This window comes from Monodon monoceros, unplaced genomic scaffold (assembly GCF_005190385.1).
Source record: "Monodon monoceros isolate NGI ecotype Baffin Bay Population unplaced genomic scaffold, NGI_Narwhal_1 Super_Scaffold_18, whole genome shotgun sequence".
Lineage (NCBI taxonomy): Eukaryota > Metazoa > Chordata > Mammalia > Artiodactyla > Monodontidae > Monodon > Monodon monoceros.
The window spans coordinates 59,268,306-59,292,159 of NW_021703774.1; the positions used below are offsets into that span (position 1 = coordinate 59,268,306).

The 23,854-nt window shown below is 41.3% G+C and overlaps 2 protein-coding genes across 8 annotated transcripts in view; one reads left to right on the forward strand and one right to left on the reverse strand.

The window, feature by feature from the left end:
- Nucleotides 1–3,175, forward strand: part of GPR161 (G protein-coupled receptor 161) — a 48,491-nt gene extending 45,316 nt beyond the window's left edge. The window contains exon 6 of the mRNA XM_029226846.1: nt 657–3,175. Within this exon, the coding sequence (XP_029082679.1) occupies nt 657–922 (266 nt within the window). The 3' untranslated portion in view covers nt 923–3,175. The remainder of the gene's footprint in view (nt 1–656) is intronic.
- Nucleotides 3,176–8,729: 5,554 nt separating this feature from the next.
- The window catches only part of DCAF6 (DDB1 and CUL4 associated factor 6), a 172,070-nt gene continuing 156,945 nt past the window's right edge, over nt 8,730–23,854 (reverse strand). For 2 of the 7 annotated variants that reach the window (XM_029227509.1, XM_029227507.1), the window contains 5 exons: nt 20,559–20,697; nt 18,565–18,721; nt 17,844–17,932; nt 15,916–16,021; nt 8,730–9,199 (listed from right to left, as the gene is read on the reverse strand). In XM_029227509.1, the coding sequence (XP_029083342.1) occupies nt 9,135–9,199; nt 15,916–16,021; nt 17,844–17,932; nt 18,565–18,721; nt 20,559–20,697 (556 nt within the window). In that variant the 3' untranslated portion in view covers nt 8,730–9,134. Of the gene's footprint in view, nt 9,200–15,915; nt 16,022–17,843; nt 17,933–18,564; nt 18,722–18,818; nt 20,240–20,558; nt 20,698–23,854 lie in introns of those variants that run through there. The other 5 variants (XM_029227505.1, XM_029227506.1, XM_029227510.1 and 2 more) reach the window with 3 other exon arrangements.

Below are 23,854 nucleotides of genomic sequence, written 5' to 3' on the forward strand. Positions count from 1 at the left end.
CCCTCTCTCCCTCCCTCCCTCGTTCCCTCTCTCCCTCCCTCCCTCCTTCCCTCTCTCCCTCCCTCCTTTCTTCCCTCCCTCCCTCCTGTGCACTTTAGGTGTCAGGAGTCCTAATCCTGGGGGAAGGGGCACCCGAACCTTTAATGTCCTTCCAGTCCTGAGGTTCTCCATGGCTTTGGGGAATCTCTGAGCGAGGGTGGAGAGGACAGAGACCACATTCAGGTTTGTGGAAGTTTAGAGCCAAAGCTATTATACACTCCAGGGAGCTGAAAGACCAGAGAACTCTTTCAAAGATGTAAAAATTTGAATGTCATTAATAGAAAGTATTTATCAAGCCTTTTTCTATGAGCCAGACCTAGGCTAAAGCACCTTAGGGAGAGCTGTCTAATTATCACGAGAACCCCATGATGTAAGGGGTGTGCCAGGATCTTCTCTTTACAGATGAGGTAACCGACATGAGATTAAATACTTCTAAGATTTCCCAGATAGTAAGTAGGGGAGTCAAGGATTGTCACCTTACGGACTGTGACTCCAGAACCCACACCCTTAACCTCAGTTTGCTTCCGCTCCCAGGGGCAGTGAAGCAAGAGCAGGCCTATCCCGGGACAGCCATGGTCCTGGTCCCTCGCTAACCTTTTCTCTGCCTTCTCTCTCAGAAGCTGCCAAGAACCCTATTCTTCACGTGAAAGCCGAAGTGCACAAGTCCTTGGACAGTTACGCAGCCAGCTTGGCCAAAGCCATAGAGGCTGAAGCCAAAGTCAACTTATTTGGGGAGGAGGCTTTGCCTGGGGTCTTGCTTGCAGCACGGACCGTCCCCGGGGTTGGCTTTGGGAGCCGCCGAGGCAGCAGAACTCTCGCGAGTCAGAGGCTGCAGCTGCAGAGCATCGAAGAGGGGAACGTTTTAGCCGCGGAGCAGACGTGAGGGTGGATGCCCTCAACACACACTGGTGTGCAGCCATCAGAAAAAACACTGAAAACAATGTCTGTAAGTGACTTCCGTGTCTCTGTGAGACCACACGTGGGCTTCCTTGAGGTCTCAGCGATGGGACCAGAGGCATCTAGAGTACAAAGCAGAGCCAGCGGAGGTGTGGCTGAGACTTTGTGGGAGGTGGGCCGTAGAGGGGAACTAGAGACCAAGGCTTAGAAGGAGACCGCCGCGTGGGTCACTTCCTCCTCTGCACAACCTGCGCCCCGGGGGTCCAGCCACGCACTGTCCCGGAGGCCTCAGGAGGCGAGCCCTTCCCAGTGCCCTTCGGAGGATGGCACTTCTTCTGGGTGGTTGATGTGGACCCTGCTGGGCCGTCACTTTTACACTAAATGGTCCCCAGAGGAGAGCCCAGGAGCCGAGCTCCCCGGATCCGGGTGCTGCGCCCTGGGGTCCTGGTTATGACCTGGCCTCTGGTGGCGCCACCTGCTGGTGCTAGTAGGGACAGCTCACGGGCCGCTGGGCGGACGCAACAGGTCTGGGGCTGCTGTGGCTGAGGACGGGGCTGCCTCCCTAGTGACTGAGTCTTTGCTATTTCATAAGAAGGGAGAAACCACTGTAAAAGACAGGAGGAAGGAGCAGATACCAGATGTTTCATTTCTAGAATTAAAAGAAACAAAAAAATCCATTTGGTTAGGATGAAACCACGATCTTAACTGAGCCTGAAAGGGCCATGGGGCCAGGCGCTGCTGGGAACTAGAGATACTGTTATCGTTGGAGGGAATCCCCTTCACACAGGAAGACCTCATGGAATAGACTGGGCTTGTGGTGTTTGATGGACTGCTTCGATTGGCTGGCCTCCAGGGAATGCTCCCGCAGGCAGCAGCTCCTGTTGCCCCGCCCTGAGCAGTGTAAGACGGGACAGACTTGAAGAAACGCTGGACCTGGCGTCAGCAACCTGCGCGCAGGCCCGGCTCCGCCGTACCTTCCTCATGTCATTGGGACTCCCTGTCACCTCTAGGCCATCTGGAAAATAAGATAAGGGAGTGAGGAGTTGGATTGAATGGTGGCCAGGATCATTTCTGACTCTGACCTTTGATGTTCTCTGAATTTGTAAGTTAGAAAAAAAAAAAAGTGACCCATGGACCAACATTTGCATAGCTTTTGAGTGTGGTTTCTAGTGGGCATGTGAAGCACTGCTGCAAGCCCGGGTACGTGGGCTGATCCGATGCGTCTAGAGCACAGTTCTGACAGGATGCCAGCCGGCAAGACACATAAATGGGGGCAGAGGCGGAAGTGGGCCACGCATTGTGACTTGTATGTTAGATCTCTCTCCCTTGGAGTTGGGATGGCAGTTACATGTGTGGGCTTGGAGCGGTGGCTGTGGTGACGTGAACCACCTGTGCCTGCCCTTCAGCTTGGGTGATTAGGTCAGCCAAGTGCAGACCTTTCCCCGCCTTCAGAATTCCGGGGGGTCAGCAGAGGGTACATTCTGAGGAGATCTACCTGCGTCTGCTATGAGGCAGCCATCCCAGAAAGGGAATCACTTTTGTGGCGTTCCATTGGGGTCTAGCTAGCTCTCAGTGAGGCAGTGTCTCTTTGCTGTGTGGCAGAGACCCAGTGGTTGGCTGGTCCCCTGGTCTGCAATTTACAGAAGACTTCCTGAGACCTGGGGGCTGCTACCTTCACGGTGATCAAACTCGTCAGCAACTCCTGTGGGTCAGCTGGGTGCCAGCCACTGGTCTGCATTCTGGATGGGAGTGGGAAGGATCAGAAGGTGGTTTCACCCTTGGGTTCTGCCGATGAGATGTGCAGATCAGTCAGACTCTGCTGTCACTACTGGGTGGCATTCCGAAACCTGAGGGCATTTTATGTTTTCTGCATGTATTTTTTCCTAGCACTTGTCCTTGTCTAGTTTCTAAAGGGACCATACTCCTGAGCTTCTAGTACGCACCAAGGTGGAACAGGGCAGGGACCTTTACCTCTAGGTTGGAATAGCCCACGATGCCACCCCTCCCCCACCCCTTAGGGCATTTTGAGTGCTGCAAAGTGACTTGCAACCCAGGGGCTGGAGAGTGCTTCCCCTGGACAGTACTTAGCTGGGCTCTAGGGAGAGAATCCTGAGACACCTCCCGGCCTCCAAGTCCTCACTGGCTGATCCCAAACTAGCTCAGATACACTAGGATTTAATCTAAGCCAATCTAGCCATACTGCACTTCCTGAAAGCATTCTGTGCGTTTCCTCTTTTCTGCCGAGGTCCATTTATTTATTCATCTACCAGACACTGCACATCCAGCGTGTGCAAGGCACCAAGCTAGGCTCTGTGAGTACTAACACTAAAGCGTTTTCACTCTAGTATAGGGAGAGCCCTGGGAGGGACTGAGGCTAATAAATTGCAAAGTCCATTAATGATTATAGAAAGAACTGTGGGCTCCAGAGGGAGGTGAATATTTCCAATTAGAAGGAGTTAGGGGTAGCACCATGTAGGAGGTGACTGTTTGAGCCAAGCCTTGGAGGATGTCTGGCAGCTGGAACCATATTTTGCATATTCATGAATTCAGATTTTCCTTGATTCAGCCTGAGCAAGAGAAAGAAGAGCAAAAGGAGGTGGATGGGGGAGAGGGTGAGGACATAATCCCCACACGCCCTGAGGTTTCTGAGAGGATTTTTGAGGACCCCTGTCCTTAGTGCAGAACCCCAACTGCCCCCGCTGAACCCAGGCCCATTATAATGCTTTATTCTGCTGTGCAGCGGCAGCCTGAGGACTTCCTGAGGGGGCCACGTGGACAGTGGCAGGTGGGACACTTGGCCACTTGTTCACGTAAAAACCTCAGTCCTGCATCTTCTGGTTTTGACAGGACCACGTTTAGGACTGTTGCCCATCTCTGCTTCTTTCATAGAGATTGCCACTTGACCGGGTCGCCCCCAGTGCTATACCCCAGATACCAGGTTTGGGGGCTAGTGTGACCCAGAAGGCACTGGAGTCCCACGCCACCGAGCACACAGCTCAATCCCTAGCCTTTTCCCAGGCCAGACGCACCAAGACTGGAGTTCAGGGCCTTCGACACTAGGTGGCAGCAGTGTGGCTGTGATGCCGCTGGCAGTTCCCCACCGGGAAGAGCTAAGGGTAAAGCTGAAGGCTTGTTTGCTTCTGGCTTCGAGCACCTACTCTGAGCTCCTGGTCTCCACTGCAGTCCTCGGCCTTTAAAGGACCACCCAGCTAGCTTGCTTACAAGTGTGACCCCATTCGGGGTTGCAGGTACTGCCAATGCTCAGCTGTGTGAGCTTAAGCAAATCACTGCTGTAGAAACGGGGTTGAGGAATGTTGAGACGAGGGCCATCTGGTGCTAATGTTCTTTGATTCTCATTTAAGGAGCTGCTGTGTAGTCTCTGAGTGAACGGCGAGACTAACTCAAGTGTTTGCAATAGGCCAAGGTAGTTTGGAGTGGACAGGAGAGGGAGGAAAAGCGCTTTGATACAGTGAGAGACTTTACTGGCCTGTTCAGATTTAACTAGATGAGTATTTTGTCTATCCTGATAGTGGGTCCTTGAAATACTTGCAGATTAGAGACAGGTCTACGGATGGACCACAGGATATACTCACGACAAGGGTTCAGCCTTGAGCCCCAGCCGTCTCCCGTCTGGAAAGAACTGTGGAGGTGATGTGGCTACAAAAGGATGAGACAGGGAACTAGCACATAGTGAGGGCCTACTGTGTGCCTGACCTGTTAAGACATCTGAGTGCCCGTCATGTGCTAGGCATTAGTTGGGCACTTCCAAATGCTTTATCTCACTGCAAATGATATAGTGGGGATAGTGCAGGCTTTGGTATGGGACGTTCTGGGTTCGGATTCCACGCTGCTGCTTCTGAGTAAGGTGTCCTTGGGCTAATTACTCAATCTTTCTGTATTGCGGTTTCCTCATCTATAAAATGAACTTTGTATTCTGTTTCTATGTGGGGACACAGAATCCAGGGGGGCCTCTGATTATGTGGATTAGAGCATCCAGCACAGTGCCTGGGGCATAGCTGATGCTGAACCCCTGCTGTTTCTTCTCCACTCTGCAGGTGGGTGTATTATTCTTGTTTTACAGGGCTCTCGGTGACAAGAAGTGAGAATCTTAAAAAGATAACTTATCCTAGATAAGAGGTGTTGAAGGTTGTTGCCGTAGGAATCATCACGTCTGCCGTACAGCATGAAGGGATGTGGTGAGAAAGGAGAAGACGATAGAGAGGAGGGGGTAAAGGCTAAGTGGCACTTGGGATTCAGGAGATCTGAAGGGGCGAAACTGAGCTTTTCTGTTACTGGCTATCGAAGATGGTAGAGCCCCAGGCTGCTGTGGCATCTGGAATCAAAGCGCAAGCTCAGCTTTGAGCTCCCTTACAGCCCAGAAGGGATGCTCTCCCTGAGATGTGACCTGGAGTCTCAGGGCAGCTCCATCCTGCAGTGACAGTGACTGCTTGGCCTTGGCTTTGGGGTTCAGATTCTCTGAGTCTCCGAGCCCCTGAGGGAAGAGGCAGTGCAGGGGCAGGAGGAGTCCATGCTGCCACCCACAGTGTACACAGAACCCCAGGTGAATTCCGTGGGAGAGTGAAGGGAAATCACATTTTTCACCCTGAAGCAAAGGAAAACGGCTGTGAGCACAGTCGTATGTGACTACAAGAGGGGGCAGAGCCGGACCGTCCTTCTGGGTTGGGGAGGGGCACACACCGAATCCAAGGAGGCCTAGGGAGGTGAAGGGAATTGTCCAAGGTCTCAAAGGAGATTAAGCCAGGGTCGGGGCTGAAACGCCAGGTCTTGGCCATGTGACTGAGAGAAGGAAAGAGCCAGCTTTGCAGCTCGAGGAGGATGAGGGATAGTTAACAGTCATCATTATTAGAAGGCCAGTAGGGCTTTACTGGGTAGGTAGGACTATTGTAATGCAAGGAGTTTGGGAGACTGGAATATCTGCTTGCCAGACCTATAAAAAACTTCAGGCCTAAGGTGGCTGGATTCACTGGAAAGAATTCAAAGCACAAACTCGAATCTGCATAAGATTACCAAGAGCACAGTTCTGCTCACTGTTATTTTTAGGAGAACAAAGTACGCAAAGCTGTGTTCATTTCCCTCAGAAAGCATTTTCCTGAGCAGTATTAACAGCTTAAGAATTAAAAGCCACTTCTGTTTTTCCTTTTTTTTTTTTTTTTTTTTTTGCGGTACGCGGGCCTCTCACCGTTGTGGCCTCTCCCGCTGCGGAGCACAGGCTCCGGACGCGCAGGCTCAGCGGCCATGGCTCACGGGCCCGGCCGCTCTGCGGCATGTGGGATCTTCCCGGACCGGGGCACGAACCCGCGTCCCCTGCATCGGCAGGCGGACTCTCAACCGCTGCGCCACCAGGAAAGCCCTGTTTTTCCTTTTGACACCACCATTTTGAAGTATCACTAATCATTGGTGAGTCTGACCCTCCCAAAGGAAAAGACAGTCCTAGGGAGGATCACAGGCCCGGGCAGGCGGCCAGGGGAAAGAGCCTGTCTGGCTGGAAATAGGTCTGTCAGTGACGTGGACATGCTTAAGGGACAGAGCCCTATGCTGTGTTCTGATAATGGACCCCTGGATGCAAAGGTGGTTAAAAACCAACCTTCAAGATAAAGACCAGCTGATCCTAAAATATAGTTCACTTGAAGTTTTTGGACGCTTATTTTTAAGATTAAAAAATGCTTAGGATTATTATAAACCAATATTTATCAAAAAGTAAGAGTGTACTTAGAATAGTTTTGTTTACCTGATTAAGTATCTGGGTTTTGGTCTGCAGGGCTGTGCAAATTGTGAACTTGTGCTTGAGCTTGTGGACTTTTTTGGGTGTCTCCCCCTTTACCCCCACCCCTGTTTTCCACAGACATGTCTCTGTCTCCAGCCTCCCTTCCCATGGGCTAAAGAGAGGAAGGAGACTGAGCAGGAAGGGGCCAACTGTTGCACAATCCATACCACAGTCGCCTGGGTACATCCATCCATGTGTTTTTCATGAATTCCCGCAAGAAAATTAGCTTCATGGAATATTGTTAAGTGGCGTGGAAGTGATCAAGAAAGAGACAACAAACAAACACTGTTAACCCAGAGTTCTAAAGGAGGTTTAATGAATAGCAGTGCTGTCTCTCGATATGTCCATCCCATAACTGAAGTCAAAGGGCGGGTGGTAGATTATCAGAGACTTGGAACAGCCTCAAGGCACAGAGCCCACCACTTCTGTCTGACCCTACACCTGCCACCACTAAAGCCGCATTCCTTTTCTAAGTGGGTAAGTGAGCCCTGGGGTCCACTGTCTCCCCTGCAACAAACACTGGATCATGGAAGCGGCCAGGACTCGTGAACTCTGCCTCTGTAGAATGTCTTCTCTCCTAGCTGCCTCCCTGACTGCTTGTCTGGCCTGCCCTGCTCCTTTATAACATATAACACCAAAACTACAAAATCGCTAAAGGCAGGGGGCCTGATTCCTTGGACAAATACCACTTTGTAATGTTTGGGTTTAAAAAAAAAAGAACAGTTTTAGAGCAGTTTTAGGTTCCCAGCAAAACTGAGCAAAAAGCTCAGAATCCCCCCACTCCCACCTGCCCAGCCTCCTCCACTATCGACATCCTGCGCCAGTGAACAAACGCCATCGATTTTCTCCTCTTGCTCTTCCTGCCAGAGTCACCCTTGACCCCACTGAGTACTCCAGTCTGGGCTGTCGGTTTTCCAGCACTTCTCTATAGCATAATCCCTCTTACTGTCATATTATGTGGTGTCATATTATGCGCCGCATTAGTCTTTTTAGTTATTCTGTAAACCCTTCAACCTCTCGTGGGGTCCTAACACAGCCCCAGGGACATAGGTGGTGCAAATATGACTACCTCTATCTGAGGGAGGAGGAAACAGAAGCCCAAAGAAGTCACATGGCTTGAGCAGATCACATAACTATTTGGGTACCAGAAACTGAGACCTGGCACTTTTTGGAAACCATGCATTTGCCCTGTTTGGCTAAACTTCTAACTCCTTTCTTTCCCTTTGACCATTTAGCATATTCCTAATATGGATACATATGCATCCTGCCCAGGCTAAGAGCTAGATGTTGAGGTCCAACTGAAGTTACCGAGCCAACCAGAGTTATTTTTCCTCTGTCCAGAAAGCCAATCTGTCTTCTGTCAGCAGCAGGTGTCCTTGGGCTTGCAGCCATGTTCCGGGGAGGAGCCATCCCTGGTCTCCACACGGGAGAGGGATGCTTTGCCTGGCCACACCTGTGAGTCTGTTCATGGCCCAACGAGAGTGGGCATGACAGTTTAGGAGACAGGAGAGAGGATGGCTGAAGGGTTAAGTCTGCAGGTGCAGCTTCAAGTCGTAACCTGTAAGACACAGACCTGGGTGTGGATGGCTTAAGTCGAGTGACGGTGGACACCAGAGACGAGGAAGACCAGGAATTAGAAGACTGGATGGTCAACACTTTCAGTTGAAACCTAGAAGTTGGAGAAAGGAAGGCTAGAAGCCAGAGCTCTCAGAACTGGCTTGTGCTAATACGGTGTGTGAGTATCCATGATGCTCTGGGATTGCTCATAGCCTGACCCCTGTACTCAGGTAATGAGGGACCACTGATCATGAGAGATGATGATTGGGGGTGGAGATAAAGTACTTTGAAAGGAGAAATGAAAAAAAGCTCTTCTATGTGATTCTGTCACACAGAAGTCAAAACTGAAAAGGTTATTTAATCTAGAAAAGAACAGAGAAAGACAATCTTAGGTTACAAGAAAAGATTTGGAAAACGTGGGTCAAGGTATCAAGGCATTAAATAGTCAAAGTCAGGATATCTTAAAACAACCAACTTCTTTAATTAGAAAGCAACAAACATGCAAATGGCAAGTGTAGAAATTTATTTGAACCAACATTTTCACTATAATGAAAATTACTCTTCAACAATGATCCAAGCTCCCACATTTGAAGGTTAGGGAAAATATTGCACTTTGCATTTTCTAGCACTCCTCATACATGGCAAAAAGTTTTTAAAACATTTCGCTAGTTTTGTTTTACACACACTCCCAAATTCATGCACACAATCATTCCAAACCAATGTTAGGTCATCCCCCCAAAAGGGAAAAACTCCAAAAAACCACAACCTTAAAATTGCACTGAAGCTCTGTAAAGAAAAAAATATAAATGTCTTATACAAATTTCCGAACATCTAAGTGCTTGCCAATAAGAGATGATTATTCCTCATCCTCATTTTCATTCTCCTGACCAGAGCCTTCTGATCTGTCACTCTCCAACCGGTCTGGAAGACAGAGATATGAGACAAAACGAAATACCTTTATTATTACAATTAAAATAAGTTTCAATGACTTTTATTCAAAACTGATTAAAATGTATATAACTGAGAACATCATGTAAAAATCAGTTCACAGCTGTGTGTAGAAAAGTTATTTTTGCCTCTGGAGACAAAGAGTAAAGGAAACACAGCACTCTCAACTTTGAATATTCATGTAATTCCAAAGATGTAAAAAGTACAAAGAAAAAACCCTAAAGATCTTGACCTACTGTGGTCTACTGCAATGATTTCAGACTGTGTTCCTGGGAGTCTGGGAGCCCTAGGAGGTGTATCAGGTGTCACCAAGGGGAGTGAGAGGCAAGCTGTGCGAGAGAATTTGGTGATCGTCCTTGAGGATCTGTGTATTTGTTTATAAAAACATTTCTTAAATATCTGCTATGTTCCAGGATACAATGGTGACCAAAGCAGTCACAGCCTCTGTCATCAAGGAGCTTATCTGGACCGAACACTCAAGGGAGTGTACAATTACAGCCCGGCGAGTGAGCACGGCACGTCCTCTCAAGTTCCATGATTTACACTTGCTGTTCCTCTGCTTGGGACACCTTCACCCAGTTCTTCAGCTATAATGGTTCTCCTTACTCATCTCGATACGACTATTATTCCCTGTGTGAAACTTCCCCCAGACTTTTTCAAATACCCAACCTGCAGAATTATGAACTCCTTCCTTCACATTCCAGAATATTTTATATGTATTGTGTAATAATTACAGTAATAGCTTGTTTGCCTGTCTTCTTACAGACTAGACTGTGAGCTCCTGGGAAGGTGGCAGTTATTTCTTTTATGTCCTAAGGGTCTAGTACGAGAGGTTCAATGAAGGTTTATCAAATAAATGAACGTAAGTTTCACTAAGATATATTACGTTAGGGTATGTAAAGAAGGCAACAGTACCGAATCACTACCACCACTAGCATGGAACCCTTCCTATCACAAAAAGATTTCTCCAGGGTAAGCTGGGGGAAAAAAGGCTTAGACACGGGGGAAACAGTTCCGTCCCACTGTCAACACCAAGAGAAAACGGAATCCTGAGATTTTATTATCTACAGAGGCTTAAACACTCCCACTGGATTCTAAGTCAACAACACCAGTATACAGAAGGGATTGTATGTTTAATTGTCCAAGTGAATTAGATTAAATCCCCTCTACGCCAACTCCATTTCAATGTCAAACTAATGAGATAATGTATGTGTGTATGATTTGTAACCTGAATTATACAAATTTTAGTTATTATTATATAATGTGTTCAATACATATTTGTAAAATAAATGAACAAAATAAGATGATGACAGACCTTCACAGGTCACTAAGGAATCAACACAGTGGAAGACTTTCTGATCAATAAAAGGCTACCTAAGGGATGTTAGTATAAAAGAGATTACACTATTTTTATTGTATGATATACTTTCATGAGAGAAAAAAACATGAAGTTGCTATTCTGCTTAACCAGAGTATCGTGAATAGGATACAACTGACTATATTCAACAAACCTATTCTGTCATATTACTGGAGCCTGAGGAAGCACTACCAGCCTATTTCAGAATGTGTAGGGTGGCCCAAATTCTTTCTGGTTGTCACACTTACGAATGAAGATGGGGAAATGGAGGGGAAGGAGGAAATGTCACAGCCTTCAAATCAAGGAGTTTACAGCAGACGTTAGAATTCTGCAGAGTCCAAAGCAAGTGATAAGAAGTCGAGTGAGGGCCCATGGAGTCTCATACAGGTCACACAGTAACTGACAGTGGCTTGTGGAATGAGGAAGAGGGCAGAACAGCTGTCCGTTTCTCAAATCCTTCTCACTTAACCGTTGCTGAGTCATGTCTCAGAATATAAACCCAATTTCTAAGAATAAATTAAATGAAATCTTTTTGTCCACAAAATGCTACTGAGGTAGTAAAACTGATAAGCAGTTCAACACTTTCACAAATCTCTGGTTGGTAATTACAGACCACGGAGATCTGAGAACACTGTGTTCTTTTAAATGAAAACTGGAAATAATCACTTCTGTATCCACTGTTTTCGAAAGTTGACAACACCAAATTGCTCCTGTAAGTAAGGTTTACATTTGTGGAAAGGTTCCTGTAATTCTCTGTTAGAAATATTTCTTCAAGAAATTATTTTTGATCGGAAAAGATAAGATAATGAAGAGATATTAAGTTTGCTGGGGGTGTGGGGAGGGGACAAGGGAGATACGAAAAAAATACCCCAAGGAAACCTGTGTTCCAACAAAACAGAGTCAATACAAGACTCATCGTTAGCTAAAGATTTGATACTAGAAGTTCATTCATTTGTTCACCCATTCATTCACGAAACACTATTATATGCTAGGCACTGTTCTAGAAGCTAGCTATCCAGCTGTGAATAAGACAAACTAGGTCTCTGGTCTTAATGAGCTCACTTTCTAGAGGATAAAAACAGAAAATAAGAAATGTATTTTTCTCCTTTAATCTGTGTAGCAAGACAAAGATAAAGAAATGAAGTTAGAATAAGTACTTGATGAAATAGGCAATGACCAGAGAGTGACTGAATGAGAAGGAGGGTGTGAGAAGGCACATGAAACAACTTCACACTGGGCAACTAGGGAAGACTTTTCTAAGGAGGTAACACTGGAGCTGAGACCTCAATTGTATGTTCAATTATTAGTGAAGTTGGACGAAGTTGCCTAAAAGGCAGAGGAAACAGCCAGTGAAAAGGTCCTAAATATGCTAACAAGCTTGATGAATCTGAGGAGGAAAGTAGCCATTTATGGCTGAAATGTAGTGGGCGAGGAGAAAACTGGAATGTGTTGACTCAGTGGCTGGCAGGTCTAGGTCATGTAGATCAGCGTAAGAAGTCTGGGTTTTAAGAGCAGCTGGGGAGTCCCTGAGAATTTTCAGCAAGGGTGACATAACCTAATGTATATTTTTAAAAAGTGGGTCAGCAAACTATGGCCCCTGCGCAAATCCTCCCACAGCCTATTTCTGTAAATAAAGTTTTATTAAAGCAGAGCCATGCCCTTGATCTACATATTATCTATGGCTGCTTTTGCACCACAATGTCAGAAATGAGTAGCTGCAACAGAAACCACATGGCCCACAAAGCCTATTTACTATCTGGCCGTTTAAAGAAAAAGTTTACTGACCCACGTTTTAGTTTTATTTTTGGCTGTGTTGGGTCTTCGTTGCTGTGTGCGGGCTTTCTCTAGTTGCGGTGAGTGGGTTTCTCATTGCGGTGGCTTCTTCTTGTTGCGGAGCACGGGCTCTAGGATTGCGGGCTTCGGTAGCTGCAGCACGTGGGCTCAGCAGTTGCAGCACCTGGGCTCTAGGGCGTGTGGGCTTCAGTAGTTGTGGCTTGCGGGCTCTAGAGCGCAGGCTTCGTAGTTGTGGCGCACAGGCTTAGTTGCTCCGCGGCATGTGGGATCTTCCTGGACCAGAGACCGAACCCGTGTCCCCTGCACTGGCAGGCAGATTCTTAACCACTGTGCCACCAGGGAAGTCCCTGACCCATGTTTTAAAAAGCTCCCTCTGTGCTGTGGAAATCAGATTGTATGAAGGCGAGAGCAGAAGCAGGGAGACCAAGGTAGATGAATATGGATTATATTCTGGAGTAAAGCTACCATAATTGATGGAGTGAATCTGTGTATGACTGGGTAAGTGCCTGTGAGCTCAATATGATGTTACGCTCTATAGATCCATCGTGGAGAACACTGTGGCTATCTAGATGTACGTGTGCCAAGGTCCAGAGGTATGAAGGGATGCTTCAGGGTTTTATAAATCATATTAACATATTTGGACTCTATCCTAAGAGCATGAGGAGGCCCAGGAGAATTTTAAGGAGGGGAGTAAATTGATCAGATTCTAACATATTTTAGAAAAGATTAGAATGGTTCACACACCATCTCTCCAAAGCCTGTCAAAACTTCTAGGAATCTCAGAACTGCCTTTCTCTCTCAAGAAGTTGCCTAGACTAAAAGTCTTTAGTACAGCATTCATGAGAATAATTTTGGTTGCTTTTTTAAAATGCAGGAGCTCAAACCCTATTCAGATGAAATGAATGAGAATCTTTAATGGATAGGAACCAGGTATTTGTAGTTTTAAAAGGGGGATTTAAAGTGCACTCTTCATTAAAAATCACAGCTTAAGCAGGAAGGAGCTGATTTCCCAGGAAGCCTTGTGGAGTAATGGAAAGGCTGAAGTATTCTGTGGCTAGATTGTGCTTCCATGATCAAAGTCTATTACTAACTCTCCTTGAATACACAGACATTATTGTACTTGGAATACAGGACAATGAAGGGAAGGAGAGGAAAGGAGTAGTTGACTCATCAAATAACTAGACATCTTAAGGATAAAAGCAGCAGAAATACAAACTCTTGGGTACCTTTTTCTATCTAGTCTTTTACCTAAGAGAAACAAGAGGGTGAGTTAAGTTGACTAAACCTTGACTGCTGACAAAAAGAAATAGAAGAAAGGGAACCTTTATATTATAAAACATCTAATTCTAAAATCAAAGAAGGATGGTAATAACTATTAGTTAACAAACCATTGACACATTAGCACCTATTTAAAATAGATTCTTGGACTTCCCTGGTGGCGCAGTGATTACGAATCCACCTGCCAATGCAGGGGACACGGCTTCGAGCCCTGGTCCGAGAAGATCCCACATGCCGAGGAGCAACTAAGCCCGTGCGCCGCAACTACTGAGCCTGCACTCTATAAAGTCTACAAGCCACAACTACTGAGCCTGCATGCTGCAACTACTGAAGCCCACACGCCTAGAGCTTGTGCTCCGCAACAAAGAGAAGCCACCGCAATGAGAAGCCCGCACACTGCGATGAAGACCCAGTGCAGCCAAAAATAAATAAATTTATTAGAAAAAATAAAATAGACTCTTGCACAAATGAAAGGAGAATTAGTTTCCTATAGGAAAACTCAGGAAGAACCATTCACCAGATGAACTCTTCATAAGAACAAGCAAATTTTAGTTGTCATAATCAGCAAATGTTTTTCTTGTTCTATAAAATGCTGCCTCCTCAAATCTGAAATCCAAGTGAATTTTAAAGGTCACTGATTGGTACTGAAGAAAACAGATCAAAAGATGTTACAGTGGTACTACAATTATATTTTGTTGGACTACAAACATTTTCTGTTTACATTTTAGGTTTATTTTTTGTTTTGACTATTTGAAATTTTCACTCTTTCCTGGTAATAGTTAATATTTACAATTTGAGGGTTATTTTCTCTCCAGCTCTTTTAATCACAGACGTAAGGGGCTTCTTTCAATTCTTCAGATGTACTACAGTCTCTCTCCTCCAGGACTTAGACAAATGCTACATACTCTTTATTTTGCCTGGAATACTTAGCTCTCCCTTCCCCACCCTCTGAGAAAGTGATATATAATCTACTGCTTATATAGACCTGAAGGTCTGAAATGGAAGTTATCCTAATAAAGAGTGAGGATGGGAGGGGACATCATGATTAGAAAGATCTCTGAAGTGGGAAAGAGTTTGATGTACCCCAAAATTCAGAGAGGGCCAGAGTGGATGGAGTGGATAGAAAAGGAAAGAATGCACTAGAAAAGCAGTTTGAGATCAGGTCCTCCAGAGGACTGTGTCATGACTTGAACGTGTTCCCGAAAGTGAAATTTGTAGGTAAAAGGGGAGTAAGTGCTTGTAAGCTAGTTTCAAATTCAGGCTTTACCATTTATCAGTTATGTGACCTGGGGTGAGTTATTACAAATAATCTACTTTGTAAAGGGTTGGAGCTAACTGAGGATAAATTTGTGAAATGACTGGTATATTGCCTGATACATTACAGGTATTCCATAAATGGTGGTGGTTGTTTTTATTAAATAATACCCAACATATGAAGAAATTTGTGATATCAGTGAAGAGTGATAAACACTTTGTTTATAATGGATACTGCATATTTTCTACTGTTATGAACACAGGTTATTCCATTCCTTCTTGAATATTAGTTATAATATACACAATTTTGTATCTGTGGCACTGAACCTCACAGTTTATCATCTAAAACAAAAAAATACTGAAAAAAACATCCTGAGCTATCTGTTTCAACCTCTGTAGTAACACGTTACATTTATTTTTGTCTGGGCTGTGACTGATTTTGACCAAACCTACCATTAAAGGGTACTTACTATAACGTATCTTAAGGTTTATGGTATGACCTTCCACTCTGAGAAGAAAAGCGCAGCTGATAAAAGTTTTCAAGTGACTTCATCTTTTCACTTTGACACTTTTCAATAAAGTTGGCTCATGGGGATATAAATTACAGTACTAAGATCAAGAATTCATAGAACTCCTCGTTCAAAAGTTAAGCTGCCTTCCATGCACCTGTTCCCTCTCAGAGGACTTAATGTCAGCAAGAAATAAACGTCTCTTGTGTTAAAAAAAAAAGTTAAGCTGCCTTGATTTTGTAATTCAAGGAAATTTTTACTTTACTTTTTAGTTCACTTCACTTCACTTTATTGGCTGTGCCGCATGGCACACGGGATCTTAGTTCCCCAACCAATCGAACCCATGCCCCCTGCAGTGGAAGCTCGGAGTCCTAACCAACGGACCACCAGGGAAGTCCCCCTTTTTTTTTTAAAAATAAATCCCTTTAAAGTAGATCTTAAATAATAATGTTTTTCAAATATAATAATGATTTTAATAGTACACTGACAGTTCTTACCAGCTCGAATATGATTCAGTGAAGCCAACATCCTCAACATGAAAGAGGCTGGAACTGTAATGGTATTTCTAGTCTCTTCCAGCATGAGTTCATTTCGAGTTATAACCTATAAGGCAAGTTAAATAACCATGTCAAAGATCACAGGGTAACTGTACCTTTTCCTTAGAGATTAGTAAAAAATTAGCAGGAATTATTTCATTCTTCATATATATCTATATATGTCTATATTTCCACCTTAAGGCTACTCAGTACCAAATAATTACTTTAACTTGCATTCGACAGAGTAAGATCAGAGAACACTACTCTTTCAACTGGCAGAAAGACAAAGGTCAAACCTTGAGGCTACTTAAAACATTCAAGAATTCAATTTATTTTTACTTATAATTTGTTTTCCAGAGCAGTCTACTTTGTGTCTGTTTATTATTTTCCCATCTAGTAGAACTGATACTTTGGATAAGAGTTACCAATGAATTTTGTCTTAAGTACCAAGAATTGGACTAAATGAACATCCATGAACACCTAGGGAGCTAATGTATAATCACAGGCAAAGGAAAAAAGAAAGAGGAAAAGCAAAGGTCATGGCAAAGGAAAAATAGGAAGAAAGAAAGGAAAGCATGAGAGGAAGAAAAAGATGCTAACCTGATCAGCAGTCCCCCAATGATATTACAATACTTTTTCAACTCATTGGGGTGCCTGACAGGGCCCTTTACAACCATGCCCCAACCTAGCTTTTTAGTCCAACTGAGCTGCTTTCATATGTGTCCTCTAGGTTTCAGCACACTGGTGGTTCATTTACCTTACAGTAACTTGAAACACACTGATCCTTCTGTCTCAAATGTTCCTTTGATCCTTGTATGCCTAGGAAACTCAGTCCAATTCTTATTTCCTCTGTGAAGACCTTCCCATCCCATCTATTCCATTTGCAAGCGTGGCTGTTCCTTTCTACGGGCTTGCAAAACACTATGTGTACATCTCTGACACTGAGCACACTATATTCTAGCTGTTTATATGTCTGTTTTTTCCACTAGTCTTTAAGTTCTGAAGGAGGGGGTTATCTTTTTAAATTCAGCACTGTGCCTGACATACACCAAGTGCTTTATATATGTCTATTAAATGAGTAAAAGTATACGTGGGAATTTCACTGTGAACTGTCAACCTTGGTCTAGAGAACTAGTTTTCCAACTCATTAATATTTTTAGCAATGAACTCTTATTTTATTGTTTTAAGAGGGGGTAGTATCAACCTTAGTTGCAATCCCCTCCTCACAGAAGTTCAACAATTAGTTAGTAGCTGAATAATGCAATGGATCCTTATTTTCATAAGAAATCTTATATGGAAACCCAAAAATGAAAACCCTCGTTGCAGTCGGGAAGGAAATGCCCAGAGTTTAGCTTTCATATCATGCATCATCCTGCTTCCAATTCTGTAAAAAACCTAGAGCTTCAGAGAACTCAGTCTGAAAAACTAGTGATGTCACAGTAGCTTCAGAAGCTGAGGAAATCTTAAAATATAATCGTAAAGGAAAAGAGTCTCCAATCGTTTGTTCTGCTACCTATTTGGCTATGATTATGGAGAACAGTTATAGCAAAACTATTTTCTTAAAAGGACACAGTGGTTTTTTTAAATGATTCTTCATTGCAATAAGCACAAATAGTCACCCTATGTTTCTTCAACTACAATATACTATACCTGTTACTACCAATAATCAATATTCCACTTATCCAAATAATATTCCAATTTTTACCTCTCTAGTATTGTGGGCATGTTTTATTCTTGACTTCTTTTTCTTAAAATTTGACATCATTAAATGAATTAACTTGTTTTATGTTACCAACTAATAACAAAATGAGCTGCTTTGATTCTTCTTAAAACAGCAGTTCGGGAACAAAGTGACATATGTTCTGTAATAAGTATAACAAAAATCTTACTTCATCGGCGAGTTTTCGGTTAAAAATCCTTGACTCTTCTAGGGGTGACCAGATCTTTATGTCATAATCTATGCCAGACGAGGCTAGAACTAGCAATAAAATGCTCACATTAATATAAAGCTTAGAAATATGCCATTAATTCATGTACATTTATAATGTATATATGCATGTATGTATATGTTCAGCAAAATTGAGTTAGAATGGAAATTGTACTGATACATTTAGTTGTTAACTGAGAATATTATTTTGAAGATTTCCTAAAAGTTACTCTAGAACACAATTTTAAGACCATCTTGAAATCACTCAAATTTTTTTCTCACTTACTGCTCTTTTATGAGAAACACGGGCAATTTCAAATGGAAGGCAAGAACAAGCCAATGCTCCTTTGTTCTGGTAAATTAATTCAGACATGTGAAGACTAAAAGGCTTGGAGGTTCAATTTGGTTAAGTAGTGAAAAGTTCAATCAGCCAAACCTCTTACAGCTGATAAAACTTAGAAGCACTCTTAGGAGTATAAACTCGTTAACCTATTTCCCCATATTTTCTGCCCAAAGCAGGTTATAAGTGTTTTTTGTTTTAAACCCCAAATAGTAATACTTGACCCTAGTGGCTGCCTACTAGGATAATTTGGATTATTTTTATATTAACAACTAGGAAAAAGTTGAAGCTGATTAATTATACTAATGATTTCTAGCCCTTGCCTTATAAAAGGTCATCTTACTTGGGTCAAACGGGTGTGGCTGCAGGCAGTTTACCACGTGATTATCAGCTTCCAGAAGCATTAAATGCTCAGCAGTGTGACGATCCCAGATGAAGATATGGCCACAGTCAGAACCACTCATTACAAAGTTAGCACCCCAGAAATTGGCTTCTTTTATCTAAGGGTTAAAAAAAAGGAAGTGATAAGAGAATTCAAATCAAAGTTATTAAAAAAGATTCTATTCTCAAGTTAAAACAATTAATTGGCTCAGAAAATAAAAAATTGAAGAGAGCCTTTGTCTTCTAGTATATTGAAATCATGATAGAGATTTATCAGCAGGGATAAAGTGGCAGTAAGTAATGAAAAGTCCCCCATGAAGATAGGGATTTGCTTTGTTCAATGCTATATTTATAGTGCCTGAAACAGTACTTGGCACACAGTAGGTGCTGAGTTAATAACTGCTAAATGAATGAATGGGATTTCTGCGTTTTGAACAGTATAATGGAAACATATATATATGTTATTGAACTTTCCAAAAACGGTTCCATTTTAGATTTTACAAGATAATAAAAACAATTCATAGAAAAAAATGAATTGTTCCCTCCTGTATCTTGCTTTATGCCAAAAGAACAAAAAGCACCAATCTTTTTATTAGCTATTAGAAGCTCTCACAATCAAGAAGGAAAGATATAAATACATATTTACTTTTATGAAGCAATGAGACAAAGGATATGTTAGAATGGTTATGATGGAATTTTTCAGCAGATGCACATGAATGAACCATCAAAAATCTTTCTTTGTACTTCATATCGGAATTTTTGAAATCATTTTAAGTGCAGCTGCTACTTTGCTATTTTTGGCAAAGCAAAGGAGGGGAGGAATTTTTTTGTTACTTGGAATACTTTTATATTTACTTGTCTTCTTTTTTTTTTCCATTCCTGTCCCTAAATACTTTCATTCAAAATTTTAACCAGCAAAATGCAAGAAATATAAATTGGCTACTTCTATCAATAATGAGTATGCTTTCCAGAATGATTAAATTATTACTACCAATGATATCTATAGAGACAGCTAATTATTTCCCCATCCCGAAGTTACTTTTTGCCTTGACTCTAAAGAAAGCAGATTAAAACCGATTCTGTAGATACTTTTTGATAACTCAATGAATATATGAGAACACTTTCTAGATATAAATGGTTCGGAGTAACAGTTATGCTAATCATCTCACAAGATTCTCTTAGTAAACAGTTAATATTGCATTGGGTATATAGACTTCTGGGTTATAAAAACTTGAAAAGATCTTAGAGATCATCTGGTCTATTCTTATTTCATAGATGAGGAAATTAAAGTCTAGAAAGACAAGGTGACTAAAACAAATCTTTACTTGTCAATCTTTAAAAGAGTTATAATTAATATGACTATATTTTGCAAGGAACCTGGATTGCATGTATCCAAATCTTTCTCTCCAAAACCAACAAAGGGCATTAATATGAACTAAAAAAATCTACTAGGAAAGTAGACAACAAGTGTGAGAGAGCAAAAAAGAAGCAGTGGGGACTTCCCTGGTGGTGCAGTGGTTGAGAGTCCGCCTGCCGATGCAGGGGACACGGGTTCGTGCCCTGGTCCGGGAAGATCCCACATGCCGTGGAGCGGCTGGGCCCGTGAGCCATGGCCGCTGAGCCTGCATATCCGGAGCCTGTGCTCCACAACGGGAGAGGCCACAACAGTGAGAGGCCCGTGAACCGCAAAAAAAAAGAAGCAATGGTTACTTGTACAAGCTAAAATTTTTAAAATTCTACAATAGTTCCTCAGTAGGGTAGAGTTTTCTTATAAAAAATGATGGTCTTTCACAATATATTATAGGACGAAAAGAACTATGTTTGGGTAAAGAGATAACTGTGAAGGTGCAATAATATATTGGAATCACACTAGCATATATGAAAATAATCATTATGGAAAAAAATTCATATTACAAAATTGCAGTTCTTCCAAAGAATGTCATGAGTATATGGTACCATTGTCCTGGAGTTGCGATGGCCCTTATAAACCATCTTTACTAGTGGCCTTCGAATGTTCAAGGTATCCAATTCCTCCATTTCTTTTCTTTCTTTTCTCCGCCTGAAGAACTCCTGAATTCGGGCAACAGCAGAGCGTCTATAAATTACATATTATAAGAAAAAACAGAAATAAGTAAAAAACATTCACAGGCCACTACAGAATGAAAATGAGCAACATTAAAATACAGTAAAGTCTAGAAAACATTTAAACTAAACATTATGTCAATAAGGCATCCCCAACCAAAAGCATAAAGAGGCAGACACAACAGTGAGACTACATCAGACTAGTTGAGTTACTAAAACAAAATGTTTTAGTTAAGAGATCACTTAGAAATTTGATACTGGTTGAGAGAGTAAAGGAAGTAGCATGCGGCACACTTTTTAAATGGCTGTTTTATAAAAACATAATACAGACAAAATTAATATGCAATTTACTACAAATAAAACAAAACCTATTCAATATTATTTGTTCTCTCCATATTAGGAAATGTGAAGGCATAAAGAGAAACCAGAAGAAGAAACTAAGGTTAACATATAATTTCAGTGGATAAACTTAGGTTTTGAGATTTTGTTTAAAGATATTTGTTCTCAGCAAAGAACAGACTAGTCAAGAAAAACAATATTAATATACATGAATAAAACAAGGACCTTCAAATAGAATCTATTCTATATGAACTCCATATTAGAGTACAGATTTGGAGCTAATGAGGCTGATTTTATTCTCCTAAGAACTGAGTTGGCCACAAAACTAGAGAATAAAGAACAATGGACTCTTTAAGACTGATTTAATTATTAGAAGGAATTTTTCCTAACACATGTTACTGAATAACTTTGTTAGTTTGAACTTCTTATTTAAAACATTATATTTTGCCATATAATAGACCAAAACTCCAAAATATATAAAGTGTCTACAAATCAGTATGAAAAATGAACACTATAATAGAAAAAGAATAAAGAACATGAATAGGGAAATTATAGAAGAAAGAGACTTAATAAATATACAAAAGGATGCCCAGCCTCACTAATATTAAGATAAAAATAAAAACAAATTGATCTTTTTGTATGTCTATCAGATTAAAAATTTTTTTACATCTATCAGAGTGGCAAGAATACAGGAAAATAGGCACTACTGCTAGGAGTTTGAAAGTTTTATATATAAAAAAGTGCACTCTTCTGTTGTAAACTTTTGACTGAAGTAGAACACATATTCAGGAAGGTATAAAATCATAAATGTGTAGCTCAATGCATTTTTGCAAAATAGTCCCATGTAACCAGTACCAGTATGAGAGATAGAGAATAAATAGAATTCCAGAAGTCTCTCTATGCTCCATTCCCATTATTACATTCCCCTTATAGGAACCCACTATTCTGACTTCTAACATGATGGATTAATTTTGCCTGTTTGTGAACATTAACTAAATGGAATCATACAAAATATATTTTGTGTCTAGCTTCTTTACCTCAATATTACATTTGTAAGATTCATCCATGTTGTTGAATTTAGCTATAGTTCATTCATCTTCTTTGCTGTAGAGTACTACTTTGTATAAATACATTATAATTTACTTTTTCCATTCAACTGTTGGTGAACATTGGGTTGTTTACAGGTTTTGATTACTGAAATAGTGCTTTGGCGAACATATGTACATATTTCTGTTGAGTATATATCCAGGAGTGGAACTGCTGGACCACAGTATGTGCATATGGTCAGCTTGAACAGATACTCCCAAACAATTTTCCAAAGTGGTTACAGCAATTTATAATTCCACTGGCAATATATTAGTGTTCCAGTACAATATATTTTTGAGGAGAAATTAAATAATATCCATTAAAATTTTAAACATATATTTGCTTTGATGTAGCAATTTCATCTTTTAAAAATGTATGCTGTAGAAAAACAAATATGCAAATATATATATATATACACACAATATATACAGACACACACACACACACACACACATATATATTCACTGCAGTACTTTGAGAAACACTGGAAATAATCTAAATGTCTTATACACAGAAAGGATAGGTTAAATAAATTATGGTACATCCATACATTGGAATACTTATGCCACCATTAAAAACAATAAGATCCATAAGCAAGAACATGAAAAATGTCAGCATTATCCTACTGAATCTACAACATAGGTTAAAAAATAATTCATAGGGGAAAAATTTATATATATACATAGAAAGAGTCTAGAAAACCAGACACTAAATTGTTAATAACACTTTCTAAAACAATTACATAACAATTATGTAGTCTTATAATAAAAAGGTATTTTCTTTTTCATAAAATGGTATCATAAATTCTATAGGCTTATTTAAAAAGTGTTTAAAAAACTTTATCCTATGCTATATATATGTTAAAAAAAAAAACAGGGTCTGAAATTTTAAGTTAGATATCGTTAGAAACTACCACACAGAAAGCTGACATGTTTAGGTTACTCTGATTATCTCTTTCTGATTGGGAAGTGATAAATGGGAAGGGCTGAGAGCTCAAATGTTCTCAAAAGAAACATAATTAATATGATTGAAACTCTCTTTTTTATAAAGTGGAAGAGAAAAGGACACTCAATCAGTTAAAAGTATGTGATTAACAAGAAACCAATAAAGAAAAAAACTCTTGCTAAGAAAGAGTATCTAGAAACTAACACAACATTGTAAATCAACTATACTTCTATAAAATAAATTTTAAAAAAAAAGAGCATCAGGTAGTAGAGGAAATAGAAATAATCCTGCTGATAAACTGAAGGCCTTGGGAGCTATAAATGGAAAAAGAAACTATATGACAAATTAAGAATTAGACAAAAGCTCAAATCATTTAAAACAAGGTATGTGGGCAAAATTAAAGTTGAATGAGTAATGATAGTAATTAAGAATTGATGGTACCAAATCATAAGTGTTCATTTCACTTAAAAGTTTGCTGTAGAATATGGTCTAATTTACTGCTTAATGTTTGTTTGGCTTAATCCTGATAAAGAATAATTTTGAAAAACAGATCTCAAGTTATGTAGTCTGTATTGTACAGTTTAGATAAAAGATTAGGGCACCTACCACTATCTCGCTATAGGAAAATGATCTAAAACAGAAAAAAAAGCTTCAAGTACACACATTTCAAATTAGATGATAAAAAGTGACAGTAAATACTATACTTGTATATATAGTCAGGTAATGTCCAACACAGCAAACAGTTCTAAAAGAGATGAATAAACTTAGAATAAATACATTGAGGGGAATTCCCTGGCAGT